Below are 17164 nucleotides of genomic sequence, written 5' to 3'. Positions count from 1 at the left end.
TTATATTGTGTGCATGAACATGGTGTACACTTCACATGGTGTGAATGTGCGAGTGCCTCTGGATATTATGGGGTGTCTGGTTGCTCAAGGATTTCCAACATGGAACATTATCAAAATAAAGCACAGCATTGTTAAACAAGCACCTGCTTTCGATCCCGCTATCTCATAATGTTGAGCTGCCTCAACCACAGATAGGTCATTACCTCTCTGCTTTGTTATGGAACATGTTAATACTTGGAATCTTGAGCCTATGCATTAAAGTTTAATTTCCTATTTGCATAAAGCTGTTGCAAGACTGTGGTGGGTGTCTGTATTTTAATATGCTGGATTTCAGACATGTTAACAAAGTCTGACTTGCAAAAGCAATTTTCAGCTTTCACCCGTTTTTATAAACGTCTGATTCCTTTTTTAAATTAGCTTTTCAAGTACTGGCTTCTCAATCAAAAAGTAAAGTGACTTAGATTCTGTTTTTGAAAGAAAGTTATGAGAAAGGAAGGAAACAATGATGGATTATACAACACATGCTAGAACTGCCCCCTCCAACCAAATTCTATATGGTGTACATTTGTATTTACTTCTCAGAAGAATGCAGTGTAATCATTAGGTTTTGTGTTTTAAAATTCAGTGTCCTCCAGTGTTATGCTCTGTTGGTTTCTCATGTTTTTCTTCTTTCTTTTTCAGATGAAAAGAAAGTTGGACCATGGCCCCGAGGTCCGATCTTTCCCGTCAGGAAAAAAGCCCTGTAAAGGCCCTGAGTATCCAAGGTAAAGCAACCTAGATTTCAGCCCTAAGACCTCCCAGCAGAGACACACCTTCTCCCATGTTTCCTTGCAGTGTCCTGCATTGGTTTCCTACCTTAGGTAGAAATTACATTTTAAAGAGCCATATCTCCTTATTTTAGTGCTATACACATTAAATGATGCTACCATGAAAAGAAATAATAAGAGGTATGAACAAAGAAACTGTGTCTTCAAACAGAATGCTTCACATCATATTGTATATCCAGCATCCAGTCAGCAGCCCCAGATGTTTCTCTAACCCTCAATATTTAATGCACGTGTTCACATGTAGCCACATTAAAATTCAGACTGAACACAGCCACTTGATTTAAATGTTGCCATGTAGCTGGCACCGTCTCAGCTTCCCCTCCCATTAAAAATGAATCAATAATGAAATGGACCCCCAGCTTTCCATTTTGCTGTCAGCAAGCAGAATCTGGGGTATTGAGGGTGCCTACTGGATGGTTTCTCCCGCTGCCCTTACATTACAAGGGCACATGGGTGCCCTTTGAAGTCCTGTGCTGCTTTTCACATCCAGGTTCTTACAACAGGAGAGTCTGGACTCGGACAGAAATCTGTAGGATTGTGCATACTTTGAAGCCTCTAGAGGAAAAAATATATCTTTGTACTTTTCAGGCCAATATTTTTTATTAATATGCACTGTCCCTGTCAAATAAAAATAAAATAAAGAAATGTACTAAACTTTTTTGGGATTTCGCCATAGTGCACGTCAGATTTGCTTCTCCTTCTGTAACCAACAGGATAACATTCAGTTTGAAACCAGTAAACGTGTGATTAGGACATAATGATATCCTTGTTGTTCTGAAACCACAATGTTTTGGTCAAGTTTGAATTTTTTAATTTTTTAATTTACACAGCTCAGAAGTCATTTATATTATTCAGTTCCAACAGCAGCTGTATTATTGTTACATAATCTCATAATAAACAATATTTTACCTTTTTATTATAACACCTCTTTTCAGGAAATTAGCATAATGTAAAAATAAATCACTTTTTTTTTTTATTTGCCTAGCAGAATGCACTTCCTTTAAGCTTTCTTAAAGGTCCCATGGCATGAAAATTTCACTTTATGAGGTTTTTTAACATTAATATGAGTTCCCCCAGCCTGCATATGGTCCCCCAGTGGCTAGAAATGGCGATAGGTGTAAACCGAGGCCTGGGTATCCTGCTCTGCCTTTTGAGAAAATGAAAGCTCAGATGGGCCGATCTGGAATCTTCTCCTTATGACGTCATAAGGAGAAGATTCTTTGCCCGCCCAGAGAATTTGGCCCACCCATGAGAAAGAGAGAGACATTATGGCTTGCAAACAAGCAAAGCATGGCAGTTGGTCAAGGCTACACCCCCACCCTCCACCTTGCCCCCCCCTCTCCTCCTCAATAGCATTTAAAGCTACAGACACGGAAAGCTCATTGTGGGACTGGCTCTAGTGGCTGTAATTCTGCACCAAGGCTGAATTTCGGGAAAGAGACTTCAGATACAGTATTAGGGGACCACTAAGGCCTATATAAAAGCATCCAAAAAGCAGCATGTCATAGGACCTTTAAACTGAAGGACAATCTTCAGATCTCGCTAAGCTTTAATTACATTTTTTGTATACCTCTAAAAATTAATTTTAACTTAGCATTATTTGCTGTTGCATGGACCCATGGGCCATCTTTATGTTTTTGTCTACTACAAAATAATTTGTGGTTGACAAATCTGCAAAGGTTGCAGCAAAATGAATCTGTGAACAACAAAAAATGCCCTCATATCGAGTTTATTGTTCTCATTAAAAGTGTATCCTTTAAATGTCTGTAATGTTTTCCTAATGTTTCTATTTTTTTCGTTCAATAGTTCTTGTGGAAAGCAGTGCTTTTATGTCCTCTCTCTAATGTCTGTTGGTCATTTGCCTGTGAAGATGTCATATTATTATTATTATTATTATTATTATTAGCTTCTAAGGGTTGGTTTTTCCTTGTAAATTGCAGCCCGACAGGAATTGTGCCATGTCCAGCCACACCCACCACATTTGGCCACATTAGAACAGCCAATGGTCAGGGGCAGCAGAGACGGCGCATCACCTCAATCCAGCCACCCACGGGACTCCAAGAATGGCTCCGAACATTTCAGGTGAGCACAACAGAGTTTTCTTCTTCGTCCCTTTTTCTTTTCCCCCCACGGGCAACTCCGAGCCCCTCCAACAAAAGCTCATCAAAAAGCAGATGTTGTGCCCAATCAATGTTCACTTAGTCTAAGAGATAATTGCTGCCTTGTTGTTCAGGCCCACCACATTACCATAGCCACTGTAGCGTGGAATTGGAATTAGCCGTACCTGTTAAGACTTTAAAGCAGAGTTACGTTTCTTCTGTAGACTTATAGTCTGTACTAAAAGTTGAACACATGTTGTCTTCCATGGTCCTCTGATATTGAGACGTCACGACACTGCAGTAAAATGTATTGTAAAAAGTATTATTGTTACATTGTTGTGTATCTTTACTGCATTATCCAGGGACAGTTATTCAGATTTTGGATCTCTTTAGAGGTCATTTTGTGTCCGTGATGAGCAAGAATAGACAACGTTCTACGTACTTGTTTCGACCACTTCATTGATTACTGTCAGTGTCTGTAGAGAACATAGACAGATAAAGACCTAAAACGTAATACTGTATTTATAGTTTACCCTATTTCTATATTCATTTTTCTATATTATCATTGTCTATACTGCAACATAATAGAGCCATTTCTTTCATCTTAGACTTCAGCTCTAATGATTCCAGACTTCATGGAAAATAGGATGTCATTTAAACATATTAGCCTTGATGGGGTCTCTATGATTTCCAATATAATAGGTTGCCATGGACTTCCTTACCTTAGAGAGCTTAAACTCATTATGTTTGAATAGCTGGGCGAACCTGTGACACCTCAGTGTTTATTTTACGTATATTAGTCTTCAAGCCTGACCTGCTGCAGTCTACTGTCTTTAATTTGACAGTTCAGGCTGCAGGCAGCTAAACCTCAAACTTACATTCTATACATTCCCCAGTCCAGTCCTAGCCTGTTGCTGCTATTAGAGAGGGAAACTACACGGCAGCATACTATTAGCTAGAAAGACTGTTTTCACAAAGAATACGTCCAAACTTGTTTTATTTTGGGGTTTTGCACTCTAAAAGACAAACACAAGGACACACATGGTCATGGCAAAGTCACATATTACATTAAAGGTTTAGATAACATTTTGGAGAATACGCTTATTCGCACTTTTGGGGGAAGTTAGATGAAAAGATTGATGCCACTCATGTCTCAGGAGGTCTCTGAACCCCCTGATTATCTCCAGCACCTCTGGCTAAAGCTTTTAGCTGCCAAATTACAGGTGGTTTGCATGTGCCAGATTTTCCTTCCTGCCTTGTAGCCTGTAATCATTGTTAGATTTCATCGCTCCACAGAGAAAAACAGCTACAGCTGTTGGGTCCAACATACGGTGCAGTGCTAGTCATCAGCCAGCGTTAAACAACTGAATGTTCAAGCAGAAGAAATAACCCCACAGAGTTCTAATAATGTTGTTGATAGAGTGTGGTTCCTGATGCTCAAATTTTCCTCTGTGTTGGCTGCTAGAAATAGGCAGGTGCCTCGAGCAACTCTGTGCTGCTGTGGAAGACACGTAGGGAACATTAACGTGTTACAGACACACTGCACAAGGCAGCGCGTTTCCAAGGCGCTCCAATTAACGTAAAATAAGAGCATACGCAAGCACACTTAGGCGGCTAGTTTGACCACGATAAATTGGCACAATCAGCCCATAACGCCCCGCTGCTATGTTTTTCAGTTAACACTCAACATTTACAGCTGTGTCGGGTGTGGCAATCCAAATGTGGAGGTTTAATGAATATTTTGCTAACAGAGTTCACTAGTATATCACCACCTGTGATAGCCAAACATGTTTTTCCCTTTATTTTGAGAACCTCTAGAGAGGACAGTACAGAGAGAACACAGACAGTAAAGACTGCAGTGAAATAAAAAGCAATAAAAGCCAATAGGATACACCGCTGTACAAGTCAGTCCCTATAATGTTATACTGCAGAAAGTGTATTAGTACATGGTTTGGTACATAAAGAAATTGCAGAGTCACTAAACACAACTAGATACAAGAGGAATTATAGGAATGTTTCGCTGTGTTTGAAATAGTCAAGTAAGTGAACACGGCACTCCTGAAAAGCAAGCAGTGAATAAATATCCGTGCAAAATCTCATGGATGTCAACTGGAAACTTTAGCGTTTTGAAAAATAACATTATTTTTAGCCGTGATAAAGGTCAGAAGCATCTTAACATGGCTGACAACCCATGAAGCTCAGTATTTTTTTAATGGCTACACCTTTTCCCCATTGACACCAGCTGTCTTCGTTTGTGATGCTCATAATGTTGAACTCCACCACCGTCAAACTTAGCCTCTTAAGGTTCCTGGATTTTGCCTTGAGTTGACTCCGCAGATTCTCTTTTCAATTGTTTTTTCATTAGCGGAGTTGAGACTATTCCTGTGCTTTCATCTGTTGTGCATTGAGACTTGCAGTTGATTTTTTTTTTTTTTTTATAATATGTAGTGTAGCTTTACTTCCAATCTAGGTTTAGTCACTTTAGACAGAAGGGTCTGCTAAATGAATGTGATGTAGAGGATGCCATTTTTGTTAAACCAGTTCCTCTGTGTTCCAGAGCTGGACTGGCCCAGAGAAGCTGCTGGCGCTGGATGAGTTGATAGACAGCTGTGAGCCCACACAAGTCAAGCATATGATGCAGGTGATCGAGCCGCAGTTTCAGCGAGACTTTATCTCCCTGCTGCCCAAAGAGGTGAGTTCCTGAATACCCCCTTTTTCGGTTATCAGCCCACAACTTCAGCTCTAGTCCTCCTGTTCCTCTTCCGTCTGACCTGAACACCCATGGGAATCCCTTGTAATAGACATTGTTTTGTGAATGTGCAAAACGTGACAGGGAGAGACAAGGCTTCCTCTCCAGCCGTAATCCTGTCGCAGTCTTCCTTCAGATCATCTAACAACATCCATAGTGGGGTGTCTTGTTTCTGATCTGCATCATAACTGACAATACAAACAATCTAAAGTGCCACGCTGACGATAAGATCACATAAGGGATTCTTACAAAACAGCCTCAATCCACCGTCTCTGTTGTAGCTGATCAAATACTTAACACATTGTCTCTCTCTGGCAGGTGTTGGGATGAAAGGAGGGGGCTGGTGGCGTATAGAGGGAGGCAATAGGATGCAAGGTTTCAAGGTGTCAGCACCACTTGCTCTAAAGCCAGATACACAGCAGCATCATGTGTGTTCTCACCAGGAAATCAGCCTGCTCTTTTCATTCTTTTTCTGTTTTTCTTTTTTTATATCCTGTTCCTTCTTTTGATAATCCTGTCTGGAGCTGCTGAAAATATATTGAAGGGCTGTCAAGAAATTTTAACAGGACAATCCCTGTGGCCGCACTATAGATAGAGTTGAAATTGAAACCACCTAGAGATTCTGCAGAAGGCGGTGTGTTGGGCTTAAAAAAGCAATCGCTCGAGGTCCATTCATAAAACACTTGAAATATCCTGTAGCCCGATAATGACTACTGGCTTAGACAGGCTTTCAGGTGATTTAGGTATGTCAAGGTTTGTGGATGTTGTCTGGGACAAGTAATTTGAAATATCCCTAAAACTAAACTTTGATACCGGAATACCTTCAGCGGGTAGACAAAACATAAAAGCCTTATGTCCTTCATGGTGACCCACAGTCCTCTTTGAAATGTTGTGCGTGAGGTCGGATATTTGACAAGGAAACCTCTCCAGATCTTCCATAAAGGTACAATGAGATTCAGATCAGGGGCCCGATTTGACAAAGATAGACTTTGACTATGGCCTAAATCTAAGAAATAGTCCGATTTCAGATGGACGTCTAAATTCCTCTGTTGCACAGCTGCCTAGCTCTTGACTATCTTAACTGGACTAATTTGCAATGAATTCTGGGTAAATGAACTAAATAAAAAAAAAAACATGACCGTATCAAACCTCTCAGCTCTCTTTGCTCCAGAAGATTAAATGAGATTCAACAGTTACAGGGGTGATTTACTGAGAATATGCAGCAAAGAGTATAACAATACAAAAAAAAAATTGGGAGAAAATAATATTGATTTATATAATTCATTAATCGTTTGGCAAAAAAATTGCCCAACTAATTATCTGGTTCCAGCTTCTCAAATGTGAGGATTTATTGATGACAGGATCCTTTATCATAAAGGATAGTAAATTCAATATCTTTGGGTTTTAGACATTAGGTCGAACAAAACAAGCTATGAATACATCACCTCAGGCTGAGAAATTGAAAACGACTAATCAAGAAAATAATGGGCGGATTAATTGAAGATGAAAATGATGATGAAAATTAGTTGCAAATAGACTAAGATCTAAGAGCAAAATTGGGACTGGCCTAACTTTACAATCCTGTCTAAAATGTCTTTGTGAAACCAGCCCCCCGGTACCCTCTTCTGAATTTTGTCACACAGCGTGCCGTGGGTCATTATCATCTCGGATTATTGTAATATAATAGAAGAACAATATTTGCACAACGGGTTACAAAATGAACCCATAATCCTTACACTTTTTATGATGATGATAATACAGAGGACAAGCTATTGTCCTAATGGTTGGTCCACCGCATTATTTCATAGTTGCAGCAGACATTGTCCAAATATACACCTGTTGTATATGTTGGAAAAAAATAGCAGAACATTCTCCCCCACCCACCCCCATTGCTCAGGGGTCCAGATTTATACTCATTATACCAGGTTTTGTGTCTTTTTAGTCCGGCTTTGGCTTAACGAACTGTAGCCTCTGCATTATTACTGGCTGTGTCAAGCTCCTATTGTGTATTTTGTATTTGGCTTTAATAGAAATGTTTACTCAATTCTATGGTAATACCATTGTCTACCCTGTCAGTTAGATTCATGCTGTTAATATTGTGCACAGTTTGCTTGGCAAGTGTGTTTTCTCAGCTGTTTCTTTTTGTCATTGTGATTTTAATTGCTTCAAACTTAAAAGTCTTCTATAAGGTGCTTGTACGGTTGTATACACCCGCAGCAGTGAATAAATGTTCCTTTTGTGTTTCCTTTTCCATTTACACCTCTCATATTCCTCGTCCTTGTCTTTCAACAGCTGGCTTTGTATGTGCTGTCATTCCTGGAACCGAAGGACCTACTCCAAGCAGCCCAGACGTGTCGCTACTGGCGCATCCTGGCAGAAGACAACCTGCTGTGGAGGGAGAAATGCAGGGAAGAAGGTGAGTCTTAAGTCTTTGCAACAGATGCAGTCACCCAGCGGGAGCAGTCTGGAGCTACTGCCGTGGGCAATGCTGTGCTTAAAGATGCGGTTTTTAAAATAAACTTTTAGGGGTAACATATGGGCCTGTTAGTCCAATCTGCATCCATCTCTCTCCTCATAGGCATCGATGAGCCTCTGCCCCTCAAGAAGAGGAAAATCGTCAAGCCTGGCTTCACTCACAGCCCCTGGAAGAGTGCCTACATCAGGCAGCACAGAATAGACACCAACTGGAGGAGAGGGGACCTCAAATCACCCAAGGTAGCTTTTCCTTTAAACTTACATTCCCCACAGGGTAGCTTCTCTTACAGATCTGATATCTAATGGCTTTGAGTCATAGACAGTAGATGGAAAGTTAGTGATAGGTCAGGACTCTGCAGTATTATTGTTGAATAATAATTGAGCTGCAGCACAGGAGGATCTTACTCCATCTAAACACTCCATTTGTCTTTTGCCTGTTCAGAAGTTTCCCATAAAGCATGACCAGCATGCTAGACCTGATCCAAAATGGGCCTTGTATGCTTTTGCTCCTTTCGAAACAGCCGCGGGTTGCTTTAGGCCGACACTGATGTAAATTTGGTTACTGTGCTCTTCATACCCCTTTGCATTTGTCGTTTGCTGAGCTAGCAGTGCTGTGACACAGTATGACAGACACACACCCACACACACACACACACACACACACACACCCCCACACTGCTTAAAGAGCTGTGTACACCTGCAGCACTTGGTGACATTTCCCTCTTATCTCCCCTTTGATGTACAAAGCACCGGAGACGTGTCATTGTCAGCCTCAATTCTTGCTGTGTCATTCTGCACTCTCCTCCCCCCCCCCCCTGTCCTCCATGTCCTTCTCATTGCATCTCTTTTTATCTGTCCCATCTCAAGGTGTTGAAAGGTCATGATGACCATGTGATCACCTGCCTCCAGTTCTGTGGCAACCGCATCGTCAGCGGCTCTGACGACAACACGCTAAAAGTCTGGTCGGCCATCACAGGAAAGGTATGGGTTAACTGCTTTTCTATTTCCGGTTTTCCCCTTTTATCTTAATGGCTTCCTTTTCTTCTGCACTGTTGTCAGATGTTACATGGATTTAAAGCATGCAGTTCAAGTTGACTAGACTTGTTGATTCGGACACATCTTAATTATTTATAAGACTTCCTGTCATTTTAAGTAGCGTGTTTTACATCAAAACCGCTTTCCTATCTGACCCCTAACTGCATCTTCGATTTATCTTTGTCTAGTGTGTCCTTTTACATTTTTCCGTTTTGCGGACTTGTTACACAGCACATGTCTGCAAGAGTTGTTAGTATTCAAAGCTGAAGCTGGTGCAGCCACACAGGCCTTGGCTGCAGCTTTACGCTGTGTATTAAAAAGAAAAGCAGTGGTTGTACTCTGGTGTTGGAGAGAGGTTCACAGATGGTTGTGAATCGCAGCGCTTTCATGCCTCGGTGTTGGACTCCATTTTCAGAAGAGCTTTTCACAAAACAAATCCTCTGTGAACTGTTGTTGAATATTTGTCTTTTCCACTCCATTCTTTTTACCTTTACGTTGCTAATAAATGAGATACGCTTGGACTGTGAACAAAAATAAAAATTCAAAGAAAACCCTTCAGAGAAGTTGATATTCTGCATGATCACACTGCAGTAGGTTTCTCTTTCTGTTGCTTTTCATTGCTTTAAAGACTTGGCCCAACAGACAGGATAGTTGGCATTCAGCCAACTGGTGATTACACACATATCAGTCCCAGCATTTGCTGATCTGAACAGATCTCGCCAAGGTCATTCGATAGGCATGGAGCACGATTTGGCTCTCCTTCAGCCAAAGACTAACATCTGGATGAAAGGTTGTCGCGTTACAGCTGCATCGGCTCCATATTGGTGGTGGAAATCTGCACTGAGTCACATTACCTAGCCTGGTTGACGCCAGACCCTTCTCAGTTGTAACTGAGAGTGGGTCTGGGAAAGCTTCATTCGCAGCCCATTTCCAAAGGGGCGTCACCAACGGACGGCGCTCAAATGCCTCTGGGCGCAATTGGATAGTCCTTCAACCAATCAGACCAACGATCCGGGTGACGTTGCAGCTACAGGGGCATCAACGGGTTGCTGCTCTTCGGTGGCTGTTATGTTGGATGTAAGCTGCTCACCGTCGCTGCGCTATCGTCATCGTGTAAAGCACACCTCAATGGTTGTGATTAGTGCCTCGATTTGGAAAAATTGGAAATGGGCTTAAATGGGCTCTTGGCCAGTCTGACTTGCAGAGCAAATCTCCAATTTGCCGGAAGTTCGTCAGGGTTTTTCCAGGCTACACATTACCAGCAGGCTTAACTGCATTTTGTGAAACCGCCCTGCATTCAGACCGGCATCACAGACGCACAGTACATTGTCTGTGGCTTCTACAACGCTAATCCACCTCCGATTTGTTTGTTTACATTAGTCATGAAGAGGAGATGAGCCTAAATCCGTTTCTGTTTGGGTACTTTATTCAGAGCACAACCCCCCTCTGTGGATTTCATCTCTTTGCTTCCTTAGCTCTCAACTCCAGAGAGAGAGAATCTCTCATTGGAGAGGAATGGCCAATTAAGCCTCGTCGACCATTTTTGGGTGTAATGACCGTTGATGCCAGTAAAACTGTAAAGTAAAAACACAATGGTATTATCAGCACCTGCATTTGTTTTTCCTCTGCTGTCAACATTCTTTATATAGTCTCTGCCAGCATATTTGAGGACCTGGTTGCAATGTTTTTTCTCGCCATCAGTTTGTCCCCGTGAGATTCCAGCTGTAAAGTGGCTATCAGTGATCTCAAGGTGTTACACAGTTTGAGATGGCCCTAGGATGAATGTCTCTTGTGGCTCCCAATCCACGTGCCAATATCCGTTCCTTCCTATTTGCATATGGTATCTACTCTATAGTCTTCCATTTAAAAGTGATTTGTTTGACCTTGGTGCATCTTTTACCTCTCACATTAATCCTCGGACTTCGGAGAAAGCTCAGGGTACCCTTTCACAGCTCAGCCACCAACACCAGAACATAGGTCTTACTCAGGATCAATAAGAGATAGCAGCACGATGACCAGAGATGGAAGATGTTAGTCTTTAAACGTTCTCCTTTTGAAGCGTGACACCATTAGACTGAAGATGTGGTTTTCTTGTCTTGTGTGTCTTCTACATGCTACATGCTCTAAAACGAGTTGTTTTCCATTCATCGGGAGAAAAGGAGTCCCTGCAAAAATGAGTTTGTTGGACGATTATAGATTACAAGGGTAAACTGGCTCAAACTCTCGGAGATCCGCAGCTAATTCTGTCCTTTTTCTTCAGAGGAGAGATTTGAAATGCAGCTCTGGCAGCTTGCACTGCAGGTAGAGGATTTAAATTGATGAGATGGAAAAAGAAATTGGTCACACCATAGACAAGTTGTGCCAGAGGTAGAGCAGCGTTAACACTTCTTCTTGGCCACTTGTGCTGCCTTTCCTCAGAAACCTTGTGTTCAATTTAGAGCGATGAAAAAGATTCCTCCTGTGATGGGACAATGTGGGGTGAATCAAGTGGTGTTACATCACTTTTCTGCGTCACAATGTTATCTTGTGTTTTCTCCACACAGAGCACATCTCTACATAATGCTTCAGTAATGAGGCTGGCAAGATTGTAACAGATGTTTCTAGCAATTGTTTAATAAATCTGTCCAATATCTATATATATGTGGATCATATATTTTTCAAACTCGCTGGCCATTTTTAGCACGGACACCAAAGTGTCCCATCATATTGACAGGGTTATTTGCATTAACATAACTTGATTTTAATGTTTCAACAAATACTCATCAGTACAGGATTGCCAAAGCTGTAAACAAGCAAAAAATGTTTCATGTTTGCTGTCAGTTTTGTCTTCCCCTTGATTTCTCTTGTTATATAAAACAAAGTAAATTGGACCCTTGCTGTGAGGCAATCAGAATTATAATATGAGCACATATGTAGATGCCTCCACAGCTCTGAAAGCCCTGGGCCGTTGCTTAGCGATCAGGTAAGAGAATGGGGATTTGATTATGGTGAAAGTATTGCATTAGAGATTAAACATGTAAAATGAATCTGTTGAAGCTTGCATCTGTAGTTCAGATTTGCGGTCTGGAAGAAATTTCAAAAAGCTTGTTTTTCTGCTGTAGCAGCGGTTGCTTAGACGACACTTGAAGGCTCTGTCTTTACCTGATGGACCCTTGTCTCTGCGTGTCCTCCAGTTTCAGTGAAGGATGTCAATCTTCCAAACACAAACGGCTGCACCCATTTCGGCGCTTCGAAGGTGGCTGCCGGGTGCTTAACAGAGCAGCGCATGTCCTTGGTGCCGTCTGTCAGCAGCAGTCTCAGCTGTCAGGCCAATCTAAGATGGCAGACCTCTATGGACTGCTGTCATACTCAGAGAGAGGTGTCCTCTGCCAGATGCTTAAGCTGCATGGATACCCAGATTACCTTCTCCTCTTTTTTTAACTAACAGAGATTGCTTTTTGAGCTGTAAATATAAGATTATTGGAGACAGGGAAATTATTACTTGTCAAATTAAAGTGATTTTGCTGATTTAAATCCAGCTTTGTGTCATGGAAGTGTGGGCATTGTGTGCAGATAAATGCTGTGTGGCTTCCCTCCGTGGACGCAGCGCACAGAGTTCCCAGCTGAGCAGAGCAGCGGAGGTCTGTTGATATCTGCTGGTTTACACAGAATGCATCATGAAGGCCCGGTGATATGATCTCGGCAGAACTCGGCTGCTCCAAATTCTGTGCTTTGGCGCCACAGAGGGAAGCCAAACACTGTTCATCTAAACACACTTCCCACACAAAGATGACACAGAGCTGGATTAAAATTTAACAAAGTATCCCTTTTAAGTTAATGAAAGCCGTTAAGCATTTATCCATGGGTATGTGTGACTGCACAACAGAGGCTGTGAGTTTGTGTCTCCATGATAATTCTGTGGTGGAAAACGGTGTATCTGTGCATACGTGACACAACATCAGCTCTTGGTGGCTCAGTTGGCTTAAGTGTCCCAGCAGAAAATAACTCTTCACCAAGTTCATTACTGTATCTATCAAGAGGCCATCGAATACATTATTGCACACGATCACTGATCAGAGAGAGCAAAACAGAAAATAATATCCACATGTGGCTAGTCCTTTAAGCATGCTGAATGTCGATTCAACTATAGCCTGTAGGGTAATCTTTTAATCATGCAGCATCAGTCTATAATGAGATTTATTGACCTGTGGTAGTTTATTTTAACCTTTTCAAATAATTAGCTTTATGAGCTTTAGCCTTGTTAATCCCTATTTTCTGATATTTCCTGCTAAGGCAAAGAATGTGGCTTTTCTAAACTATAGTAAATAACCAGTCTTTCATGGTCTAGAGCTCTGGGACTGCTATAGTGAATACTCTCCCACTGTTTTTCTTTATAGGAATAGAAAATATGATGCAAATGTTAAGCATGGTATGAAAGCCCCCATATGTTTAAAAAAAGGTTCATTAAAAGAATGCAAATCTTTCACTCTCAGGGACGGCCTCATTTTATATTTGTTTCATAGACCGATGAAGACTCTTAAGCCCTTCCTTTCAGGTATTCTCTCTTCCCGCGCAGTGTTTGAGTAGGCTCTATTCACACACTGTGATTCTTGTTCTTGGAACCTCGACCACTGGCTTTGATTCACGCAAACAATCTTGCATCTATGAGACTATGATTACAATAAACTGCAGGCCTGTGGTTAAGTGATCGAGAAGAACAGCTAATTTTTATTACAAATGTGGATTAATTGTCTAATAATTATTAATCTAATTATGTTAGACAGTCAGAACATTGTAAATAATCCTAATAATGCTTCACAATATTTCTTTTAATACACAATAAATTGTTGTTCAGCCAGATGTTTTTGCAGCTGTAGTAGAGCTGGGCAATATATCGATATTATATTACCCATTGTGTAAATATTTTGTGAAAGCACCAATAGTCAACACTACAATATCGTTGCGGTATCAATATTGAGGTATTTGGTCAAAAATATCGTGATATTTGATTTTCTCCATATCGCCCAGCCCTAAGCTGTAGTATTATTCATGTCACTGCTGTATAAAGCTAAAAAAAGGACCATGGTAATAAAACAAGAGAGACTTTTAACACTAGTGAGGTTGATTGTCAGGTCATGCCCCATTGGCCCACAGTTAACGAAGTGATTCTCTTTATCACAAAAGAGGGGGACGACAGGCTGCGGCAACATCTTCCTCTCTCACTCGCTGCAATAAAAACCTCTCGCCCTGCGCCACCATTCACTGCTGAGCGGCTTATCAGCTGCAGTCAGGGGGTCACATGTTGAACACTTCATTGACACGCTCTACTCTGAACCCGACTAGATCCACAGCACTCGCCACCGACCTCTTCCATAGTTCGCTCCTCTCCCCAAAGGGTTCTAATTTAATACATTTAGGATAATTAAATCAAGGAACAAATTAGAAACTTGTGGAGACACAAATTCAATTGATCAGAAATATTTCCAGAACTGCTGTAATCAATAGCTAAACTACCATCCCTAATGAGGATAAATGGGGGCATTTTTCAATTGAAGACAGTCGTCAGACCTTTCTGCAAAGAGAATGAATAGTCTGCTTTTCCAACAGATAAGTAAAAGCAATTATAAAAGCTCAGGGAGAGATTTCGTCCCAGCACAGCAGCAGGTAGGTAACGACTCAGTTCTTCTTTCCCCCAAAAAAGGTCAGAAATGAAGGCAAGGCATTGCACTTGTCTTTTTTTCCCTGAAGGCAATAGGAGATCGCAGTGGGGGGAAAATGTGCATATAAGATTTTTCTGAGTTCTTAAACTCAAATGTGAAATATATGAATGAAATCACCCTAAATGTCTTAGAAACTTTTCAGACATTCAAAAGTTGCAGTAGCAGTGAGAACTATACTCATCAAGACTCTTCTTCTTCTTTTGTGATCTTGTCAGTGTCTGCGCACATTGGTGGGCCACACAGGGGGCGTGTGGTCATCCCAGATGCGAGACAACATCATTATCAGCGGCTCCACTGATCGCACACTCAAGGTCTGGAACGCAGAGACAGGAGAATGTATCCACACCCTCTATGGGCATACCTCAACAGTGCGCTGCATGCACCTACATGAGAAAAGGTATGGGGAAATCTCATTGTTAAGCTTTATCAAGTGTAAAATTAAAAAACTCTTTTGTAGTGTCTTTTGGCACCTTAGTGCTTTTGATAAGATGCAAATTTAACTAATACATCTAGAGCTGAAAATAAGTTGATTAATTAAGTTGATTGACTATTAATCTGTTAATTAACAGTTTTAACAACAGTTCTTAGTTCCAGTTTCTCATGTGTCTGAGGATTTGCGGTTCATTTTGTCTTATGTGATATTAAACTGAATATCTTGAGGTTTTGCATTGTTGGTCACACAGAACAAGAAATTTTAAGATGTCATTTTGAGCTTCAGAATAGTGTGATTATTCACTATTTTCTGAGAAACTGATAATGATAGTTAAGTTGCAGCCCTAAATAAATCCATTAAATGTGTTACTTAAACCTGTCGCACGCAAATATGACGCTATGGGAGCACTGTAACTATTTATACTCGCGCGTGGTGGTCGTGACACTAGTTGCAGTGTTCTCCTGAACGGAGGTGGCGCTAATGAGCAAAGGCTACAGACGTTGCTCTTTCTACGGACTAGAAGAAGAAGAAAAAGGTAAACAATGCCAGAATTGGCAGCAGCATTGCCGTCAATGACCTACTTTGTCGGATCAAGCCTTTCATTCACCATAAAAGAACTCATCTTAACCCAGTAAGTTTACAAGAGAGACTTGCAGTCACTCTGAGAGTCCTGGCATCCGGTTGTCCGTGACACACGGTTGACGTCACATTGGCGCGTGCCAGCTCAGCTGCGGCGACTGAGCTTTACAAATAATGTTATAGCAAACCAGTACATAAATCTAAAAGTTCATTTGTTAACATTCTCTTTCTCTTAAAGGAATAGTTAATATATTTTGTGAAATCCATTTATTCGCTTTCTTGCCAAGACTTGGATAAGAAGATCGATGCCCCTCTCATGTCTGTATGGTAAATATGAAGCTAAAGCCATCAGACAGTTAGCTTATCTTAGCATAAAGACTGGAGGCAGGGGTAAACCTAGCCTGGCTCTATCCAAAGGTAATAAAATCCATTGATGGCGCCTCTAAAGCTCACCAAATAACACGTTATATCTTTTTTTGTTTAAATGACAGTCTTCTCATCTAACTCTCAGCAAGAAACCAAATAAGCATTTGGACAATTCCTTTAATGTGCCCATAAGCTCTGTAATTATTAGAATCATAATGCCTGACTTAACAGCACTCGCACCAAGCAAAAAGAGCATCTCTGTAACACTCAAAGAGGACAGTATCTATGAAAGTGAGCATGCGGCCTCATAGTGATTAAATAGACCCTATGAGCCATCTTAAGTGAACTGCTGCTCGCTCATTCACTCAGTATTACACTCCGGAGACTCAAAGTGCTCTTATGGCCTTAGGGCCCACCAAGGTTTTTGTGTAGCATTTGATTACTCACTCAGTGGAAATGCTGTGAGCTGCAGGCAGACAGTGAATAACATGTTGGTGATTTCCATCTATATAACACCGTGAGGCATTTTATAAATAAAGAGTGTTCTGTGTGTATTTACAGCATGTTTTTGTGAATAGAGATAATATGGAGGAATGTCTCAGTCTTTAGCAAAGTATCAGGAATCTGATGGAAATTAAGGAAAGCGTTGTCAATCAGTGACCACATTCGAATACTTTTATCCTCCCTTTCTCATGTTTTAATTATAATCTTAAATAATATCCTTGGTACAAACAGTAATAATCTGAACAAATGTACAGCTCGATAAACAATCTTCCCTAAAGGGAGTTTCCTATTCTGTAACCTATAATGTATCTCTTTTTTTCCATTCTGGGTGAAGACATTGCTGGAGGGCTGTTTGAGTTAAATGGATGGATGTTTTTGTACTTTCAAGTATGAACATG

General features: G+C 41.0%; 1 protein-coding gene across 7 annotated transcripts in view; it reads left to right on the top strand.

The window, feature by feature from the left end:
• Positions 1-17164, top strand: part of fbxw7 (F-box and WD repeat domain containing 7) — a 128224-nt gene that overhangs the window by 103805 nt on the left and 7255 nt on the right. For all 7 annotated transcript variants that reach the window (XM_031276765.2, XM_031276764.2, XM_031276763.2 and 4 more), the window contains 7 exons: positions 682-764; positions 2768-2909; positions 5484-5618; positions 7968-8091; positions 8254-8390; positions 9018-9131; positions 15100-15281. In XM_031276765.2, coding sequence (XP_031132625.1) covers positions 682-764; positions 2768-2909; positions 5484-5618; positions 7968-8091; positions 8254-8390; positions 9018-9131; positions 15100-15281 — 917 coding nt within the window. The remainder of the gene's footprint in view (positions 1-681; positions 765-2767; positions 2910-5483; positions 5619-7967; positions 8092-8253; positions 8391-9017; positions 9132-15099; positions 15282-17164) is intronic.

Source organism: Sander lucioperca, chromosome 4 (genome assembly GCF_008315115.2).
Source record: "Sander lucioperca isolate FBNREF2018 chromosome 4, SLUC_FBN_1.2, whole genome shotgun sequence".
NCBI lineage: Eukaryota > Metazoa > Chordata > Actinopteri > Perciformes > Percidae > Sander > Sander lucioperca.
This window is presented reverse-complemented; position numbering and strand designations above follow the sequence as displayed.